The 18727-nt window shown below is 36.1% G+C and overlaps 1 protein-coding gene across 4 annotated transcripts; it reads left to right on the plus strand.

Moving 5' to 3' along the window:
- Positions 1-893: 893 nt before the first annotated feature.
- Positions 894-16757, plus strand: SERBP1 (SERPINE1 mRNA binding protein 1). 4 transcript variants are annotated; one of them, XM_065911233.1, is made up of 8 exons: positions 894-1322; positions 5014-5164; positions 5685-5825; positions 5938-6027; positions 6609-6728; positions 9255-9432; positions 12870-13043; positions 14572-16757. In XM_065911233.1, the coding sequence occupies exons 1-8, from the start codon at positions 1010-1012 to the stop codon at positions 14626-14628; spliced, it is 1224 nt and encodes a 407-aa protein (XP_065767305.1). In that variant the 5' UTR covers positions 894-1009; the 3' UTR covers positions 14629-16757. The 4 variants fall into 4 exon arrangements, with proteins under 4 accessions (XP_065767305.1, XP_065767307.1, XP_065767306.1 ...); XM_065911235.1 differs by having other exon boundaries at positions 6654-6728; XM_065911234.1 differs by having other exon boundaries at positions 5956-6027.
- Positions 16758-18727: the final 1970 nt, after the last annotated feature.

Below are 18727 nucleotides of genomic sequence, written 5' to 3' on the forward strand. Positions count from 1 at the left end.
GCAACTCTTAGCACATCACACATTCAGAGATGCTCTTCAGATAACATTTTAATGCTATTTCTTGAGTACTTTTTACTAATACCCAATCCTTGACTTGTCAGGCACTAATGTTAGTCTAGACTCTAGAAAGTGTTTCTACAAACAATGCCTTTTGGAGGCTTTCCCAGTGTCTGGCTAGTGCTGTGCTGCCAGGAATTAACAATTAAAGTACCGGTCGCAAGACGGCCCTTCTCATCCAAGAAAAGCGCGCAACACTCACTTTGCTAGTTCAACTTGTCTTTTGGATTAATTCCGCTGCTCGAGTTCAAGTCCCCGCGAGAGGAAGCGTATTCCGCCTCACATGAAACAGAGACGGTTCCATTCATTATTAGGGCTGAAGGAGGGCAACTCCAGCAACTGAGCAGCTAGGGATTTGGAAGAGAGCGGGTTCCGCTTTCGCGAGGCCAGTGCTGCACCTCAGCAACCCGCCAGCCCTGGAAGTTTGTGAGTCTCCACTTCTAAGACTGATGGTCACCTTGACCCTCCCGGAGAGGTGGGGAAAGTTAGTCCTGGGCCGGAGGCGGGGAGTAAAACCGAAGACTGAGAACTTTCGCGAGCAAAACACGCCGTCACGTTTTCCTGTTTTCAGCGCAGCAGGAGACCCAAAGAGTTTAAGGGTGGCGATAGCAGGTGGCAGAACTCCGCCCACCTCCGCGCTTCTCCCTCAGCTTGCACACCCCACTCCCTCGGTGAGGTCCCGCCTCTGAGGCGCGCGCGAAGAGTTGTTAAGCCGTGTGTTCTGGGAGTTGTAGTCCTGGTGCTGGGAGCCGCCTCAGGAAAAGCGACTCTGGCCTACAGACCCCGTGGTACCGTGCGGCGCTGGCCGCTCCCGGATGTGTGCCTAGCGCCGGAAGAGAAGACAGCCCCCCTCTCTCGGCCCGGCCATCTTGTGGGAAGAGCTGAAGCAGGCGCTCTTGGCTCGGCGCGGCCCGCTGCAATCCGTGGAGGAACGCGCCGCCGAGCCACCATCATGCCTGGGCATTTACAGGAAGGCTTCGGCTGCGTGGTCACCAACCGATTTGACCAGTTATTTGACGACGAATCGGACCCCTTCGAGGTGTTGAAGGCAGCAGAGAACAAGAAAAAAGAAGCCGGCGGGGGCGGCGTTGGGGGCCCTGGGGCCAAGAGCGCAGCTCAGGCCGCAGCTCAAACCAACTCTAATGCGGCGGGCAAACAGCTGCGTAAAGAGTCCCAGAAAGATCGCAAGAATCCGTTGCCCCCCAGCGTCGGCGTGGTTGACAAGAAGGAGGAGACGCAGCCGCCTGTGGCGCTTAAGAAAGAAGGTAAAGCAGTGGTAGGAGGTGGGAGACACCCGGGATGGAGGGAAGGAGCGAGGGGACTTGGGGCTAACACTCGCTTCTGGGGCTCCGAGGGTTCGCGGGAGACTTGGCCGCCGATATCCCCACGTTTCCCGCAACTCCACAAAAGCCAGGTCCTGCGATGGTGTTGGGAGCGTGTAAGCCCAAGTTCAAACCGCCACCTGCAGGGATACTGGAACCACCCCTTCCCGCCTCAGGTCTGAGTCGAGAAGCGTGGTCGGGATCCTGGGAGGCTGTTGCCTTCCCGCCGGATTCCTTGGCGGGCGAGCGCATGGACCGAGGCTCGGTGAAGGGAGCCACTCCTCGGAGCACTTGTAGTGAAGCGGGTAGCCGGGGCTCCGCGGCTTCTTCCTGCTCAGAGCTCCCCCCTCAGTCTGCTGCTCTGAGGTGAGGTTGTCTCCTTTAGGCTCCTCTCTTGCCATCTTGTCCCAGGATGGCGCGGGGTACGCCCGAGAAAGAGGGTCGAGTTTTCTGCCTACGCACACACCCCCCCACCCGCGTGTTCGAACCTCTCGGATGTTGTAGAATAAGCTGCCCTTTTAGGTGCACACGTCGCCCCGTCAACTATTACAAACTTAATAACTTGCTGGAGTGACTCAAGCTGTTGAGAGAGGAATTTGGCCACTCGGGATTGACCAGAAGTGGGAATTCTGAATGAAAACGTGATGGCAGGAAATCCTGAAACTCTTCTCGAGTCAAGATCTTTTTATCTACCCGGTCGAAGCCCCGCGTCCCCCGACCCCCACCCCGCACGCAGTGTTTGGTGCGGTGTGCCCCTGGCCTGAGCCTCGTCGCTGTCACAGCGGTAGCCACCGCAGTGTCCTTTTGAATCTATGACTTTTTCTCCCCATGTGCGTGAAGCATGGTCGGGATTTCATTGGCGGGTAGTAGCTGCTTCCAGGTCATTGTAAACTTCGCGGGATTGCCTTGAACTTGGGATTTGCACTCTCCCTCATTCCTGGTTTCTCTTTGGTGGTGGGTGAAAAAGCATAGCAGTGAGGAGTAAGGAAAAATCCTTAAAGATCTGAAGTAAGTAGGTGTAGGACCTAAGCTCTGAATCGTAGAGATTACCTCTGTGTGTTGAAAGTTGAAATTTTGCCACGTGCTTCAGAAAGGAGTTCTTAGCTTTAGTTGAATTAGATAGCGTTCAACTAATATGAAAATGAAAACAATTGTGTTAGGTTTTGATTTAGAATTTTTAAGAAATAGAGAACTTTGTGAGGCTTGGGATGAAGAACCTAGGTAGTAAATAAAACAATTATATTAAAATTACAGGTTGGAGAGGGAAGCACAAGTTTGAGTATTAGAAAGCATGCATCTTTGAAGCTAAATAGTCAGCTAGTCTTTATAGCAGGCTATACAGGCTGTAGCACAATGTAATAAATCATTTAATTTCTATGTTAAGGCACACTGACTTGTGTAGTTATTTAAACTGTGCTCAAGTTTACCTCCTTTATCACACTTATTCAAAGAAGGTACATGAAAAAATGGAATCTGAAGTGTGTTCACTCGTTTCGAATGTTCAAAACATGAGGTGTGCTTTAAACCCCTCAGTTTGATCATAAAGTCCGTTTATGAAATAAACTTTGACCTGGAACCTAGTATTTTAAATTATAGTTAGTTCATAAATTTATAAGCAGGATTGCATTTACCATTCAGTAGTCTTTCCTTGGGAAAATTTCCATTAATAGCTATCAACATTTTCCTTAGGTCAGCATTTCAGAGCACACTTAACCTTAAATTGCATAAAACACAGGTTATAAAAATGTTGAATGAAAAAAATTCATTTTGTGAGCCTACTTTGTAGCAGTCGTTTCTAGGCATTGGGGAAGTATAGATCTGTTAAAGTCCTGGACACTTGTAGTAGGAAGAATTGTTAACCTGATCATGTGTTCTGTGCCTTTGAATAGAGGTCCTGGCACAATCCTAGATATACTTTAGGTAGGTATTTACTGTTTATAGTCTATGAATTTTGTAGTTTGTCTTTTGCCCACTTGAGGAACTTGAGAATCGCCACCACTGAACATCACTAAAGTCTATTCTCATTTGGTTTTTAATGTTGAAAGCCTGGAATATAGTGAAAAATCTAGAGACACATTTTTAAATGTCAATTGCTGCATGGATTTATTTTTAAGTGTTTTAGATTCTATAAGCCTGATACTGAATGTTGGAGTGGGGAAGCAAGCCATTGTTCATTTGGGTGTGTGAGGCTTGGATATTATAAGAACTGGTTCCGTAGCTCCACCCCATACACTACCTCTGAAGAAATTTTTTTAAAATGCCTTGGTGTAAGGTCTAACATTTGTGATCTGTCCTGAGAGTTTATGTGAAACGGATCTTAAAATTTCATTTAAGAGTTTGACATTTACCATTTGACTGCAAGCACCTGAACAGTTGGGTGCATCTTGCTGATGGTACACTTTCTTAGAAAGAATCAGAGTGAACCAACTTAATATCCTGTGGAATTAATTCCTCAGGTGACTGTCAGAAATTGTGGTTTGGGAATTAGAGCATACCTAAACTTTTACAGTCAGAAATTTAACCATCAGTCTACTTATTATCCTTAAGGCCACCACGGGGCCTTTTGGCCTTTGACACAAACAGAAAAAAGGTAAGGAAGAGGGAAATCAGTAAATGCTTCAGCCATCATTTAGTGTCACAAGTTTCTGTTTCTTACGTCTTGCTTAATTTGTGTATGTGGGTTTTAAAGATTTTTTGAAAACGTAATTGTAAGGGCAAACCAAAAAAAATTTCTCCATAATAATAGCTTCTGGTTGCATAGCAGTGTGTTTTAAAATTAGGTGTGGTATGTATGTATATGTTTACATACACACACACACACGTATGTAAACTGCAGGAGGAAGAGGGGTAAGTAGCTATTTTCAACTATGGAGATGTGATCTTTATAAAATTTTTTTATTGAAGTATAGTTCATTTACAAAATATGTTACTTTCTGCTCTGCACTGAAGTGATTCAGTTATACATGTGTGTATATATAATCTTTTTTAATATATTCCATTATGGTTTGTCACAGGATATTGAATATAGTTTCCCATATTATACAGTAGGACCTAATTATTCATTGGATATAATCTTAAATGCCATTTGCTTTCCCTTCGGTTTTGTAATTTGATAAAATCATCAGTCTTTTTTTTACTCTTTTTTTCCCTCTTCAGGTTATATAAAATAAAATAATGCCTTCACTGTCGGTGTGTTGTTGTTTTTTAAAGGGTTCTTATCTGGTGATTGTGTTGGTTTGCTTGACTATTATTTGTAAATGGCTACTATAATTAATCGCTTTTACTTTATCATTTGCTTAAAATTTCTTTGAATTTAGAATTTTAAATTAAGAGGTGGGCATCTTGAAAAGTGAGAGAAACAGCTAAATGACTTCCAGGTCAGTTACAGAGAATGCTTTACGGGGGGAATGGTTTGGCAAACTAAATGGAATTTTGAAAGAAGTTTATTTAGATAGAAATTTTTCTGAAGTACTTCATTAAACTTCAGAGGTGCCCAGTGTTAGCCTTTTTCAATAGGAAGTGCTAGTAGTGGACTTAAAGAGTAGTAGTATTTTTTTTTTCTAACAGTCTAGGCCTAAATGTTTTGTGTTGCAGAAATGATTTGCTTATATGGGTTTTTTTTTAATTGTTTTAGGAATAAGACGTGTTGGAAGAAGACCTGATCAACAACTTCAGGGTGAAGGGAAGATAATTGATAGGAGACCAGAAAGGCGACCACCTCGTGAAAGAAGATTTGAAAAGCCACTTGAAGAAAAGGGTGAAGGAGGAGAATTTTCCGTTGATAGGCAAGATTGTTTCTTAATCTCTTCATGTATTATCAGACATCTTAACACATATAAATTGAACATAATTGCCAGGAAGCAGTGTGGCTGGTTAATTTTATCAGATTTTTCAGCAGACCATGGGAGTGTGTGTGTTATTAATGACATTTTGGTAACAGTTTTTGGTGTTCAGACTTAGATATCTTGTAGTGAAACACTTCAATTATGCGGGTTAGATGTGTTTAATTTTTAAGTATATGAGTGAATAGCAGTTTTATTAGATTATATTATGAAATGAGTAACAGTGGAAGAGTATATGCATTAGTAGTAAAAGAGAATGTCAAAATAATTTTCTTTCTTTGGGGAATTTCCTAGTTCTGATTCCTTTAACTGTTTAGAAATAGACTATTTTGAATTTTCTAAAACATTTAACAGTTGGGATATGAGCCAGTAAATAATGTTCCTATATTTTTGAGTCTTTGACTTTCCCTCATTCTTTTTTCCAGAAACCTTAGAAGTATGTAATATCTTTAATTTGTTGTAGACCGATTATTGACCGGCCTATCCGAGGCCGTGGTGGTCTTGGAAGAGGTCGAGGAGGTCGTGGACGAGGAATGGGCCGGGGAGATGGCTTTGATTCTCGTGGCAAACGTGAATTTGATAGGCATAGTGGAAGTGATAGATCGTAAGTCTTATATTGGTTCTTATTATACTTTACTATTTGAATCTACTTCTTTAATAAAACAAAATTTGAATTTCTAGACCTAAAGAGTATTATGTTAACTCAGTTTTGTTAGTTCTTTTTCACATTACAGTGGCCTGAAGCATGAGGACAAACGTGGAGGGAGCGGATCTCACAACTGGGGAACTGTCAAAGATGAATTAACGTTGGTATTCCGGTTCTTTAATAAATAATTTTAATAGAATTGTATAGTTTACTTTTGAGGTCTGCCCTTAATTCTGTCAAATATTTACTTGTCCTTGGGACAAGAATGGATGCTGTCATCTCAGCTACTTCCTTACAAGATGATAGGTGATTTTTTGGATATGTTTGGGTTATAATGGGTTGAATGACCAATTTTCTTATGTTTCAAAAGTATGTGATACTTTTCATATAGGTATATCACTTTTATTGAAATCTTACATTGAAGTTATTTGCGTATTCTGCTATTGTATGTTCCTTCTTTTATAATTCTTATTCTAGCTATTGACCTTTGGTGATTAAAAACTTAAAAAGCTTGTGGGGCTTTATTTTAGAACTGCTGCCTTTCTAGTTTTTGAGTAATGTGCTTGAGCCATAACTTGGATCAGTATATATTTTTAAATTATTTTCTCTTAGTGTTCTACAGGGGAGTAAATTCAGTAGGAAAAAACTGGGAATGTGAGAATTTTAAAATACTTCTGTATAAAGACTCTTTTAACTACATGTAAATGGACCTAGATGCCTTTTTTTTCTTTCTTTCCTTAGAGAGTCCCCCAAATACATTCAGAAACAAATATCTTATAATTGCAGTGACTTGGAACAATCAAATGTGACTGAGGAAACACCTGAAGGTGAAGAACATCCAGTTGCGGACACTGAAAATAAGTAAGTGATTTTGTGTGTGGTGGTAATGCTTGAGCATTGCAATGTTTGGGGTTTACCAAAAAAACAATCTATAGGCTTAATGTTAAATATTTGCTTTTTAATAGGAGAGACTTTATTGTACTCCAGTCTTTCAAATAGTAGAGGAGTACTTTACACATGTATATGTTGGGCTGTAATGGTTTGATAAATAGAAATGGTTATTTCTGTTTGAAATTACCATTGGCATCTTAAAAAGATATGGAAGATATGTATTTTAGTAAATCCTGTTAGCCCTGAGCACGAAAATTAGCTATTTTAACCTGAGAATTATTTGCACAGTTCAAAATACTTTGGACTCTATAGCTGTACACATTTTATACTGAGACAGTTTAAAATGAGAAAATGTGACTATTAAAATTAGTTCCTCCATTTCTTTGAAGTTTTTTTCGTTGACATAGAATGTGGAATACAGCATTATTGACTTGTTTTAAAATGTGTGAGGAGAGCAGGGGCCAGAATATGTTATCATTTCACTAGCTTTCTTATTTCCTGAGTTTTTAGGTACAAGACAGTTTTGAAATTATTTATGCAAGGGTTGGACAGTTTTAAAGACTCAAGCTATGCTGGTAGAAATAGTTTTATGCCTTCCTCTGTCTTCCATCAATACAAGCAGAAGTTATATGTCAGTCATTTCTTTCAGTATGTAGTTTAAAGTCTTGCATTGCAGATTAATTAGGTCAGTAATTCTTAATCAAGGCATAATCAAATTATTTAGGGAAGGGATGCTTTTCTAAACTCTTTTTCTCCAGAATTATTCTTAGAGTGAAGCACTATTAATGATTAGAAAGTCATATTTAGTGGATTTGCTTAAGTAAGGAATAATAATTGATTTATTATTAGAAAAATTATTTTAGTTATTACTAAAAATATGTTATTTTTAGTTACACTATTAGTTATTTTAGTTATTACTATTGATAAAAATATATGGTGTTGAGTGATGTGCTGAACTTCGTTTTATTTTGTATGAAACTTATGAATATTTTGTGTGATAAACAATGGAATAGGTAAGTTAAATGAACCTTATACAACACTTAATTACTTTACAAAGCTCAATACAAATATCGTTCCCTTAATGAATAACCTTCATTTACTTAAATGAATAAATATTTAATTTGTTTAAATATTTAAGCATATTTAAATCACCTTAAGAGTAATCTGTCAAGATTATAACTGTTAATACATACAAACAGTTATGTAAGAGATATATTGGTATTGATAGGGTATTGGAAGCAAATTTTAGCTCAGTTCCTAGGACTGAAATTGGGGTCTAGGTATTGAGCCTACAGACCATGATGATGACATTAGCTTAAATATGCAAGTGTACATTTAAGAAACACAGTTTTGGCAGAATTTGATTGGTTCCTTTAAGTATAGTTCTTGAGTTTTTGTTTTGTTTCATTTGATTCTTACAACAACCCTTGAAGGTAGATGTCATAGTTTCATGACGTGATAAATGTATGCTGAGTTCTGTTCTTGGCTAGGTTACAACTTATGAGTAACCGGGACCTTTTTTCTATCTTTAGTTTTCTGATCTGCAAACTGACAAGGTTGGACTTGATACTTAAAATTGCATCAATTCAGTATAAACTGATCTGGGGAGTTTAAGATGAGATTTGTCAAACAGTAAAGAACAGCATGTATGGGAGTTATTTGAGCTCTGAGGCTAACTGAATCACCTGCTATCTTTGGAAAGAAGCAGTGCTCCCAAAATAGCAAACTTGTTTGGTGACAATTGAAAATTGAGATTAAATGGTGAATTCCTAGGTGCATGCTTTGTGTAAAAAGGAAACAGTATACTACATAATATAGTCTGAGAATTGTATTAGAAATAACACAATTTGGTATTAAGTATTGAAAATCAGTATTTTATAGAAAGTTTTGTTACTAGTGAAACTTTAGTTGCTTATTCATGTACACACTGGTTTGAAAGTTGGAGTATATATAAAGATTGGATTTGTAGAAATTAAGGATTTGCTTTAAGTGTTATAAAAATGGATGAGGGAACAGTTCTCTTATATTCTTAAATATAAAACTTGGTTGTCATGGGCAGCCTAGATGATTACCTTCATGTGTGTTATGAATTACGTATTATGGAAATTAAAAATGTGTTTTAGCAGAAGCTAAATCAGATTTCAGTCACATACTGTAAGTTTTAAAAGCAGTAGTGTGGTTTTAAAAAATGTGTTCTAGGTTTAATAAAGCCAGTTCAAGATTGTGTTACTGATAGATGATCATTTAAGAGTTTATGAATATGAATTGCATGTTCCTTCGTTATCCACATTTTCACTGATTCAACAGACAATGAATTCCTGGTCTCTACCAAGTCACATGTTAGCCATTGGGTTACAAAGAAAACTGATTCTCCTTTCCTTGGATAATCTAGATGATTACCAACCAGCTGAGGTTGGTACTTGCTCACTTACACTTGTAAGTTCTGTGATTTTATGAGCCCCCTGCCAGGTGTAATACTGAAACATCTTCACACAGGGAGAATGAAGTTGAAGAAGTAAAGGAAGAGGGTCCAAAAGAAATGACTTTGGATGAGTGGAAGGCTATTCAAAATAAGGACCGGGCAAAAGTAGAATTTAATATCCGAAAACCAAATGAAGGTGCTGATGGGCAGTGGAAGAAGGGATTTGTTCTTCATAAGTCAAAAAGTGAAGAGGTAAAGTGGAGTTTTGTGGTGTTTGAAAATGTTCAGATTTGTCTTAAATTGCATATACAATTTTTGTTTTAAAATTTCACATGGATAGTCTGTTTATAAAATAAAATTTTACATATGATTATTTGAGACATATATTTCCCCCAAAGGAAATTAAACTGCATTATGATATATTCTTAAGAAATTATTCTTTTAAAGCTGTAATCTTTTTTAAAATCTTAGTTAACTGGGAGTCATTAAGACTTGTATTAGGTTGAAAGGTTGGCTTTTTTTATGTGGTATATCTTTAAACTGTCTGCCTGTGCCATATATAAATAATATCCAGGGATCTTTTTTTTTTTTTAAATACTGAAGTGGATTGCCATTTCCTCCTCCAGGGGTTCTTCCCGACCCAGGGATCTTCCTAAGATCCCTCCTACATTGGCAGGCAGGTTCCCTAGCACTGGTGCCACCTGGGAAGCCTTATCCAGGAATCTTTAGTAAATCTTTACTGAAGAGTAATAGCTTGAAGACCAGAGAATTTATGAGTTTCCTTTCCTTAGGAAACAAGGAAACTAATGAAAATACTTGAGAAAGATGTGTGACTTTTGATTTGGTAGCTTTTATTTAAGTCTTGGGGCACACATTCTTAGGGGACGATCCCACTGCTATATCTTTTTAGGGTTTATGTGAGTATGAGCTTTTAGTCACAGTTAAACTGAAATGTTATGAAGGCAACATATAATTTAAAAAATACAGTAAAATCTTTGTACATTTTAATTTTCTAAGCAAAAAATAATTGTGAAACAAGCTTGGAAATACTCTGCACTAAAGTAGAAGTTTAGAGATGATTTTTTAAACATGGGCATCATGAAAGTGGTATAAATGGGACAGTCTTGTGTAATTTCTTATCAGTAAAGAAAAAACATTTTGTTTCATTAGAATGCTTTGGGTTTTTTTGTAGTTCTTGCTGATAAAGTTGTTTTGGGTATCTGTAAAATCCAAAGAGAACTTTGATTTAAAGAACCATAGAAATTCACTTTGGGGAGATTATTCATTTGAACTAACAAACTGCTTAGGATAATGTAAAAAAAGTACTTTGGCATCATATAAGTTTTTGGGGTCCCAACAGAACTTTTCTTCAGAAAAGGACACAGACATGAAATACTTTGGTATAATTTTAGATTATATCGTTACCATTAATACCCTGCAACCTCTTCATGAATTTTATAGATATCTGGTTAAGTATCCCAGCTTTAAATGTTTTATATTGAGCTTTTCAGAAATAATTATCACACAAGGTGATATATATAATTAGAATTTTCTGAAAATTATAAAACGTGAAATTGGTTATGAGTAACCTTGAAACTAGGACATTTTCGTTGTCAACCACTTACAAATGCTTGGACCCTCATAGTTAGGCTGCTTTTGTGATGTTGTACTTGAAATCTGGCATATATGGCCTTATCACTTGAATATAGATTTTCCCTGATGTGGAACTTTTGGGGTTTTTTTTTTTTTTTTTTTTGCTTTTCACTTTCAATACTACATTTAATTACGTGAGATATTTAACATATTATAATAAAGGCTTTGTGGATTTGTTTTAGATGATTTTGCTCTGCCGTAGGCTAATGTAGATATCCTAAGCACATTGAAGGTAGGTTAGGCCAAGCGATGATGTGTTTGGTAGGTTAGGTATGTTAAATATATTTTGAACTTAAAGATAATCAGGTTTATCAGGATACAACCTCATTGTAACTTGATAACAGGTCTTTAAGTTTGTTGTATACAGCACTTTGAGTACTCTTTTTTCTTTTTATTATACTTATCTTCAGCTTCACAATAAAAATGAAATAGTTAGGGAAAGGAAAACACTTTTTTGAGAAATAGAGAACTGAATTATTGACAGCTGAGACCAAGCTCTTATTTCCTTAATTATTGCACAGTGCTATAGGAAAAAAAAACCCTATAAATTGATCCTGGTAGTTTACATGAAGATTGGGGATGTAACCTGAATATCCAGGCTTCCTCTTAATTACCTTCAGGATTTTTCTGTAATATATCACCTTAAACTTTTTTGCTTCTTACTCTAGAAATTTATAAATGGTTTTAACTAATAAATTAATGTTGTTATTTTGCAATAGCTAACATTTAAAATCAGATACTTCACATATGTAATTGACTTACTTGCTAGTGATTTTGTATTTTAGGCTCCTTTAAAGTTAATATTTTTTAAATGTTAAAATTAATATTTTTTTAAGTTAAAAAAGTTTGAAAATATTTTTCAAAACCTTTCTTTTTAAAGACAAAAGGGTATTAGATGATTAAAGGAATGAAAATCTATTTACAAATAAAGAATTTGTACTTGAAAAGGTAATTATTAACAGTTGTAATATTACAAGATATTTAGAATGACATACCCTTCAGAAAAGAGGATTATACATGTATTTAGAAAAATTAAAACACACTTTAGTATAGGAAGTTTCCAACTAGAAGATTAAAACCCATTCTCCCAAATATACAAAAGAAAATCAGGCCTTAAGCAGTGTGAGATTGCTTGGCATTTTTGCAGTCTGTCATGTGGCTTGGGATCTGAATTTCACAAATATGATGACTTCATTTTAAAGAAGGTTCCTTTGGTAAATTTAAGGCATGGTTTTATTTGTGCAGTTTTTGAAGGTTGTTTATGTAACGTGTTTCACTTGAATCTGTAGTTCTCCAATTTATATGGAAGAACATGTTTAAATATAAACAGAAAAGCATTTTGAGACGTCTATACACAGTTTCTTCCCCAAGTCATAGCTGGTATAGAGCAAAAGTTCTCTTTAAAACTTAAGAGATTTAGTAATGTCTCTAACAGAAATATATACTATCTATCTAAAAGTCTTCATCAGAGGTTCAGATTGGAATCCTAATCTGAAGGGCATATTTTAAAATGTATTTATTCATCCCTGATGGCTCAGAGGGTAAAGAATCTGCCTGAAGTGCAGGAGACCAAGCTTCTATCCCTGGATTGGGAAGATCCCTTGGAGAAGGAAATGGCTACCCATTGAAGTATTCTTGCCTGGAGAATCCCATGGATGGAAGAGCTTGGTAGGCTACAGTCCATAGGGTTGCAAAGAGTCAGATATGACTGAACAACTAAAACTTTATTCATACTTCACTGCTAAAGATTATAATTCAGTAGATTTGAGATGGGGCCCAGCCACTTAAGTAGTTGATAATACCTCTAATCAAGTCTTGCTAGTATCACCTATAATTAAAGTTAAGGGAATATGAAGTGGAGAAAAGTGAAAGGAATTCTTACTGCTAGATTACTATAAGCTGATCCCAAAGCTTACTTATTACCTGTTGCTACATTTTTTCACACAAAGGACAGGTTGTAGAAAGCTCATTGAGAAATATACAACATTGCTTTCCTATCCATCAAATCACCCAGTGGCTTTCATTTGAAATTTTAGGCTCATGCTGAAGACTCAGTTATGGATCACCATTTCCGGAAGCCAGCAAATGATATTACATCTCAGCTGGAGATCAATTTTGGAGACCTTGGCCGCCCAGGACGTGGTGGCAGGGGAGGACGAGGTGGCCGTGGGCGTGGTGGACGTCCAAACCGTGGCATCAGGACTGACAAGGTAATTAAGACATATTCTACTCTTGTAAGTAACTTGAGGGACCTCTTTTGATAGATGACTGACCTAACTCCTTTTGGGGACATAAGTAGAAGGAAAAGGTTGGCATTCCTTTAAAAAATTACATTTTAGGTTATATTTTTGTTTAAAGCACTTAAATGACTGTATAGTGCTGCCAGTGGTTAAGTTTATCACCCTTTATTGAACACTTAATTTAGTGCTTATCATGATACTATGCTTTTAAAAAAAATTCCCATTTTATAGAAGATGAAATTCAGGTGCAAGGAACCAAGGTAATTTTGTGGTCTTTGTCTACCTGAAGTGCCAAATATCAATTATTGTCTTGACAAATCTTCACTGCTTTTTAGAGCTCTGCTTAATAAAACTTTTGTGTCCAATATATAATTGTGTGACATTGATTGGTTGTTGATTCTTATTTTGTTCCTGACAGCTGGTCTCTTAGAGTTGGGATTCATTTTCGTCCTATTTTTTGTGATCTCCATTGCCTTGCACTGTGTGTGATACAAAACAAATTTTTCTGAAACATTTTGCTAGAAACCCTAGTAATTGGTAGTTTTTAATTCTGATCTGCTTGATCCCAAAGTTCATGGTTTATTGATGAGATAGTATTAAAGTATTAGTGATAATTTGAGTTAGTTCATTGTCTTACAGTCTATTTCAGAATCAACCATAATGTCCTGAGTTCTCAACATCTGATAAATTGGCACCCCATCTGCTTGATTGAGTCTGACAATGTTTAATTATAGTAGTAACTTAATATTCTAGATTTTATGGTCACCCGTAACAGTGTAGTGATACTTTTTTTTCCCTCCTCTGTAACATGGGTTCTTTTTAAAGGCCAGCATTGTGTATATGGATCTTTTCTGTACTTTTTTGTTTTGTAATTTATATTGAATATAAATAGCCATTTAGTTCCTTCCTATCAATTATGAATGTGCTGCTTAAATAATTGGTTTCTTAGCCTGCTTTCATTGCCATTCTTATTATTAGCAAGTGGAAAAAATAAAAGAATATTGAACAACAGTGAATCCACATACATACCTTGTGTGAATCTACTAGTGTGATTTGTTAGAAAAACAAATAACCCATGGTGTTATTAGGAATTTTCTCAGATCTTGATAGAAAATTCAGGACAGGGCTCATTGCATATACTTGTAGTCCTGTTTTTTGTTTTTTTAATTTTACTGGAGTTTACAGTGTTGTGTTCGTTTCTGCAGTGGATCAGTTACACACAGAGTCACTTGTTTTAGACTCTTTATATAGGTGGTTGCAGTGCAGTCCTCAGTCACCTGTTCATACAGTGTGTGTGTGTCCATCTCAGTCTCCCAGCTATTCCCTTCAAGTCCTTTTCTGATCTGTAATTTTTCCTTTTGAAAGTAAAAGCTTTGGCATGTTTTACTTATTGTAATAAAACTTTGTGTTTTTGTTTTTTTTTTAAGAATATGTCTAAATGTAGACACTGGAAATAATAAGATCTGAGAATCATTAATTTTGCTTGTTTCTTTTTCAGTCAAGTGCTTCTGCTCCTGATGTGGATGACCCAGAGGCATTCCCAGCTCTGGCTTAACTGGATGCCATAAGACAGCCCTGGTTCCTTTGTGGACCCTCCTCTTTGAGGCTTGCATGCTTAAGGATCCCAAACGACTAAGAAATTTAAAAAAAACAACAAAAAAAAAAGACTGTCATTCATACCATTCACACCTAAAGACTGAATTTTATCTGTTTTAAAAATGAACTTCTCCTGCTACACAGAAGTAACAATATGGTAGTCAGTTTTGTATTTAGAAATGTATTGGTAGCAGGGATGTTTTCATAATTTTCAGAGATTATGCATTCTTCATGAATACTTTTGTATTGCTGCTTGCAAATATGCATTTCCAAACTTGAAATATAGGTGTGAACAGTGTGTACCAGTTTAAAGCTTTCACTTCATTTGTGTTTTTTAATTAAGGATTTAGATGTTCCCCCTATTACAAACTGGTTTTAAATATTGGACATAATAATATCAGTTTTAATACCTGCTTTGCATTTTCACACATGGTCAACTGGGACATGTAAACTTTGTCAAATTTTATGCTGTGTGGAATACTAACTACTTTATGTATTTTAACTTAGTTTTAATATTTTCATTTCTGGAGATAAGGTCTTTTTCACTTCTCATGATAGCTGTTATATATGCTAAATCTTTATATACAGAAATACCAGTACTTGAACAAATTCAAAGCACATTGGTTTATTAACCCTTGCTCCTGCATGGTTCATTAGGTTCAAATTATAATTGATTCAATTTCAATTATATTTACTTTTAAAATGTCACTTGCCCATTTTAAAAATCAGTCTAGACACCTTACTGGTAAAAGTTGTTTAAGCTACTTATTGTTGATAGACACATACTGTCAAGTGAAGTAGTTTTATGGGTGTTGGATTTTTCCTCCTCCAATAGGGTGGGTGGAACAAGTTAATTTGGCTAATGTGTTAACATTTAAACTGCTCTGTAAAGTAAGTGGCCGCTCAGTATGATTTGTATGTGTGAAAGGTCCCAAAATCAAAATTGTACATCCATAATCAACACTTTAACTCTTCCTTGTTCGAAACCAAAGGGCACTGGTTAGTATGGTAAGGTTGGAGGTTGTTAATTTCCTGGGGTTTGGAAAGTGGACAGCTTTACTTTATAAGGTTGGAACAGCAGCACCATCCATGAAATGAAAACCAAACATTTTACTGTTTCCAAATTTCCTATATTGCTATTAATTTTGGTCTTAAGTTGATAGATTCTGTAGAAGGTAACAAGTATCTTTTTACCTCTTCCTCTGTTACAAAATTAGGTTAATGGATTCTTTGATCAAGACCACTTACTAAAACATACATGGAGAGAATAAACAGCCTTTCTAGGATTTTTTTTTTTTTAAGTCTTCTGCAACATTGATTAACAGGAAAGGGGGCTTTATTTGCAGATTTAAAGATCTTTTTGTCACTATTAGTAATTTTCTATCTATGTGGTAATGTCCAATTTTAAAAATACTTGATATAAGACATTAAGTCATAAAATGTCTCTTAAACTCATTAGTTTTCCCCTTCTAAAGGAGAAACCGTACAGTACAAGAGTCATGCATTGGGATTAGATTAATTGATCTAGTGATCTACTAGTTTGGCATTTTAGGAAGGAGGTAATTGGTTTTTTAAATGGTGGATAAGCTTGTGCTGGTGTTTTGGATCTTATGATGCTGAGCATGTTCTGCACTGGTGCTAATGTTAAACATAATTTTATATTTACAAACATACCTGCTACCCAGAGGCAAGTATCAATTTAGTCCATATGGACTGTTGACCCCTCTTGAGATTGCAACATACACATTCCTAAACATACCCATAGGTAGTATGTTTAAAGTATCTTAACTCATTTTTGGACAGGAACATGTAATAAACCTGATTTCTAGCAACATATAGAAATAACACCTATTAAAACAAGTTCTACTCATTGTTAGCCATTGCTGGCATTCTGTCACTAGAGAATACACAGCAATATCTGGTATGTTGCAAGCTTTCAAGATCGCCTGGATTCTAAAAGTCCATTAGTTGTATCTGATGGATGTAAATTTGCCTCCTAGTTCACTTTGTCACGAGCTAAAACTGTGAACCTAACTTTCTCTTATTGGTGGGTGATAACTGAAAATAAAGATTTTATTTTCATGCTCACTTCTTAAAAAGTCATAAAAGCAATCGTAGGAGCCCATTTATCGTCACGTGTCTTATGACCTATGTGTGTACCCCCAAGGGTAATGTTCATATTTCATTTTTTCACAAAACAGGTTTCTTTATATGGAGTGTTTGTTAACCTAGTCTGTCAAATAGCAATTGGGAGAGTACCTATTTTAATTACAAAATTTAATTCTTGTAAAATGAATTTTAAGAACGGACATGACAATTGACATTTCTTGTAGGAAACTCCATGTTTGAAGGTTATGTCGGGGGTTTGTCTTTTCACAAATAAGGTAATAATGGCTGATAGAATGTTCTAATGAATTTCTGTCTTGATGCTTTTAAAGTGAAATAGTGGTATAGTTTATATTTTTTATTAAGATATTTTCAGTTTACATTGAGATGAGGTCTCTTATAGTTAAATATTTTGAGACCTTTGTGCAGTTATGAAAGATTTTAAAATGTGTCAGCAGGCACTATACATCTAAGTTACTTCACTCAGTTTCATTTAAAAAGTGGAGGCAGAACATATCTCGAGTTGTAAATAAGTAATACGTTTGGGGGTTGTTTCTGGTGTTTTATGGAGGGAGAATATTAGGTATTCGTTTTTATTGTATTATTTTTCTAATTGCTATAGGTGGTTGGAAATAGAAAATTTTTGTTATACGCTGTTAGGGAGTTGCATAGAAAGTCTGAATACTGTATGTTAGGAATTTTAAACATCTTTAAGAGACTAACATGGAAAGAACCAACAAATATCAAAAGAGTTAAAAGAACTCAGAAATGTGGAGCTGCTAGAACCTGAATGATTTTGACTTTAAAATCATTATAATGTATACTAGTGGACATCTAGAGGCCATCTATCCTAAGAGCAAATTCTTAGATTCTTGGGTGCCTGCAACTCTGCTTTATAAAGAAAGCAATTAAATGCTTAGAAAATAGATTCTAACCCAGACATTTCTATTTCTACTGAAATAAATGTTTAGGCAGAACATTTAAAATATAGTAACAAAGCGGTAAGATCCCTCATCAGATTTTCAGACCTGATAAACCATGAACATTGTAAAATTGTCAGATTTTATCATTGATCTGTATATTAAGTGTCAACTTTCAGAAATTTGGGCTCAAGTGACTTTTTGCTCAGCCTAGGTTTACTTCTGACATGTTCTTTCAACTTAATCTTGATCTGATGATCAAATTATGGGGGTTATATGAGAAGTGATTGAAATGTGGTTGAGAGGAATTCATTAAATCAGTAATGTAAGGAAAGGTAACCTAAAGTATAAGCTTAATTTCAGAAAGTGAGTAACATATAAATTATTAAAACCATTAAGATTTTGTCCATGGTGGGAAGTACTAACATTGGAAGTGAGTCTCATTTAAATTAGTGCTACATTTAAGCCAGAGGTCAACAGATTTCAGCCTGTGGTCTGTTTTTTGTACAGTTTCTGAGCTAAGAATCGCTTCTACCTTTTAAAAGTGAACGATGTATATAGTCCCCAAAGCTTAAAACATATGGTCCTTCACAGAAAATGTTTGCTGACCCCTGGTCTACACCATCACTTAGGTCAACATAAGAGTCCTTTAAAAAAAGTTACGGGTGCAGATTAAATCGCCCTGTATGGGAAGTTGTGAAATTTGAAGTATTTAAAAAATTTTAACTTCTTAACCTCTAATCAGAATAAGGGCAAGATATTCAGTAGCTTTTTAGTAAAGATTTATTATTTTTTAAGAAATTATTTAGTTGGCAACCCAAATATGATTCTGGAAGCTGTTAATGGAAAGTATAATTTGCTAGACTAAGACACTTAATGGCATGGTTATAGGTTTTCACATTTAGTGGCAATTATCACTTAATGATGATGATCTTTCTATTGTGCTGACTGTGCCATAAGATGAGAGATAGAAACATTTTACATGGGTAAGAAAACAAATGTCTTAACTTCATAGGTTGAACTAGGGCATCA

The sequence above is a fragment of the Muntiacus reevesi genome, chromosome 1 (genome assembly GCF_963930625.1).
Source record: "Muntiacus reevesi chromosome 1, mMunRee1.1, whole genome shotgun sequence".
Classification (NCBI taxonomy): Eukaryota; Metazoa; Chordata; class Mammalia; order Artiodactyla; family Cervidae; genus Muntiacus; species Muntiacus reevesi.

Bases quoted from the DNA above. Each gene is read 5' to 3' on its own strand.
- SERBP1 (XM_065911233.1), top strand. From the start codon at position 1,010: ATGCCTGGGCATTTACAGGAAGGCTTCGGCTGCGTGGTCACCAACCGA. The intron at 1,323-5,013 runs GTAAAGCAGTGG...TAATTGTTTTAG, and splicing joins TGTGGCGCTTAAGAAAGAAG to GAATAAGACGTGTTGGAAGA. The intron at 6,028-6,608 runs GTTGGTATTCCG...TTCTTTCCTTAG, and splicing joins ACTGTCAAAGATGAATTAAC to AGAGTCCCCCAAATACATTC.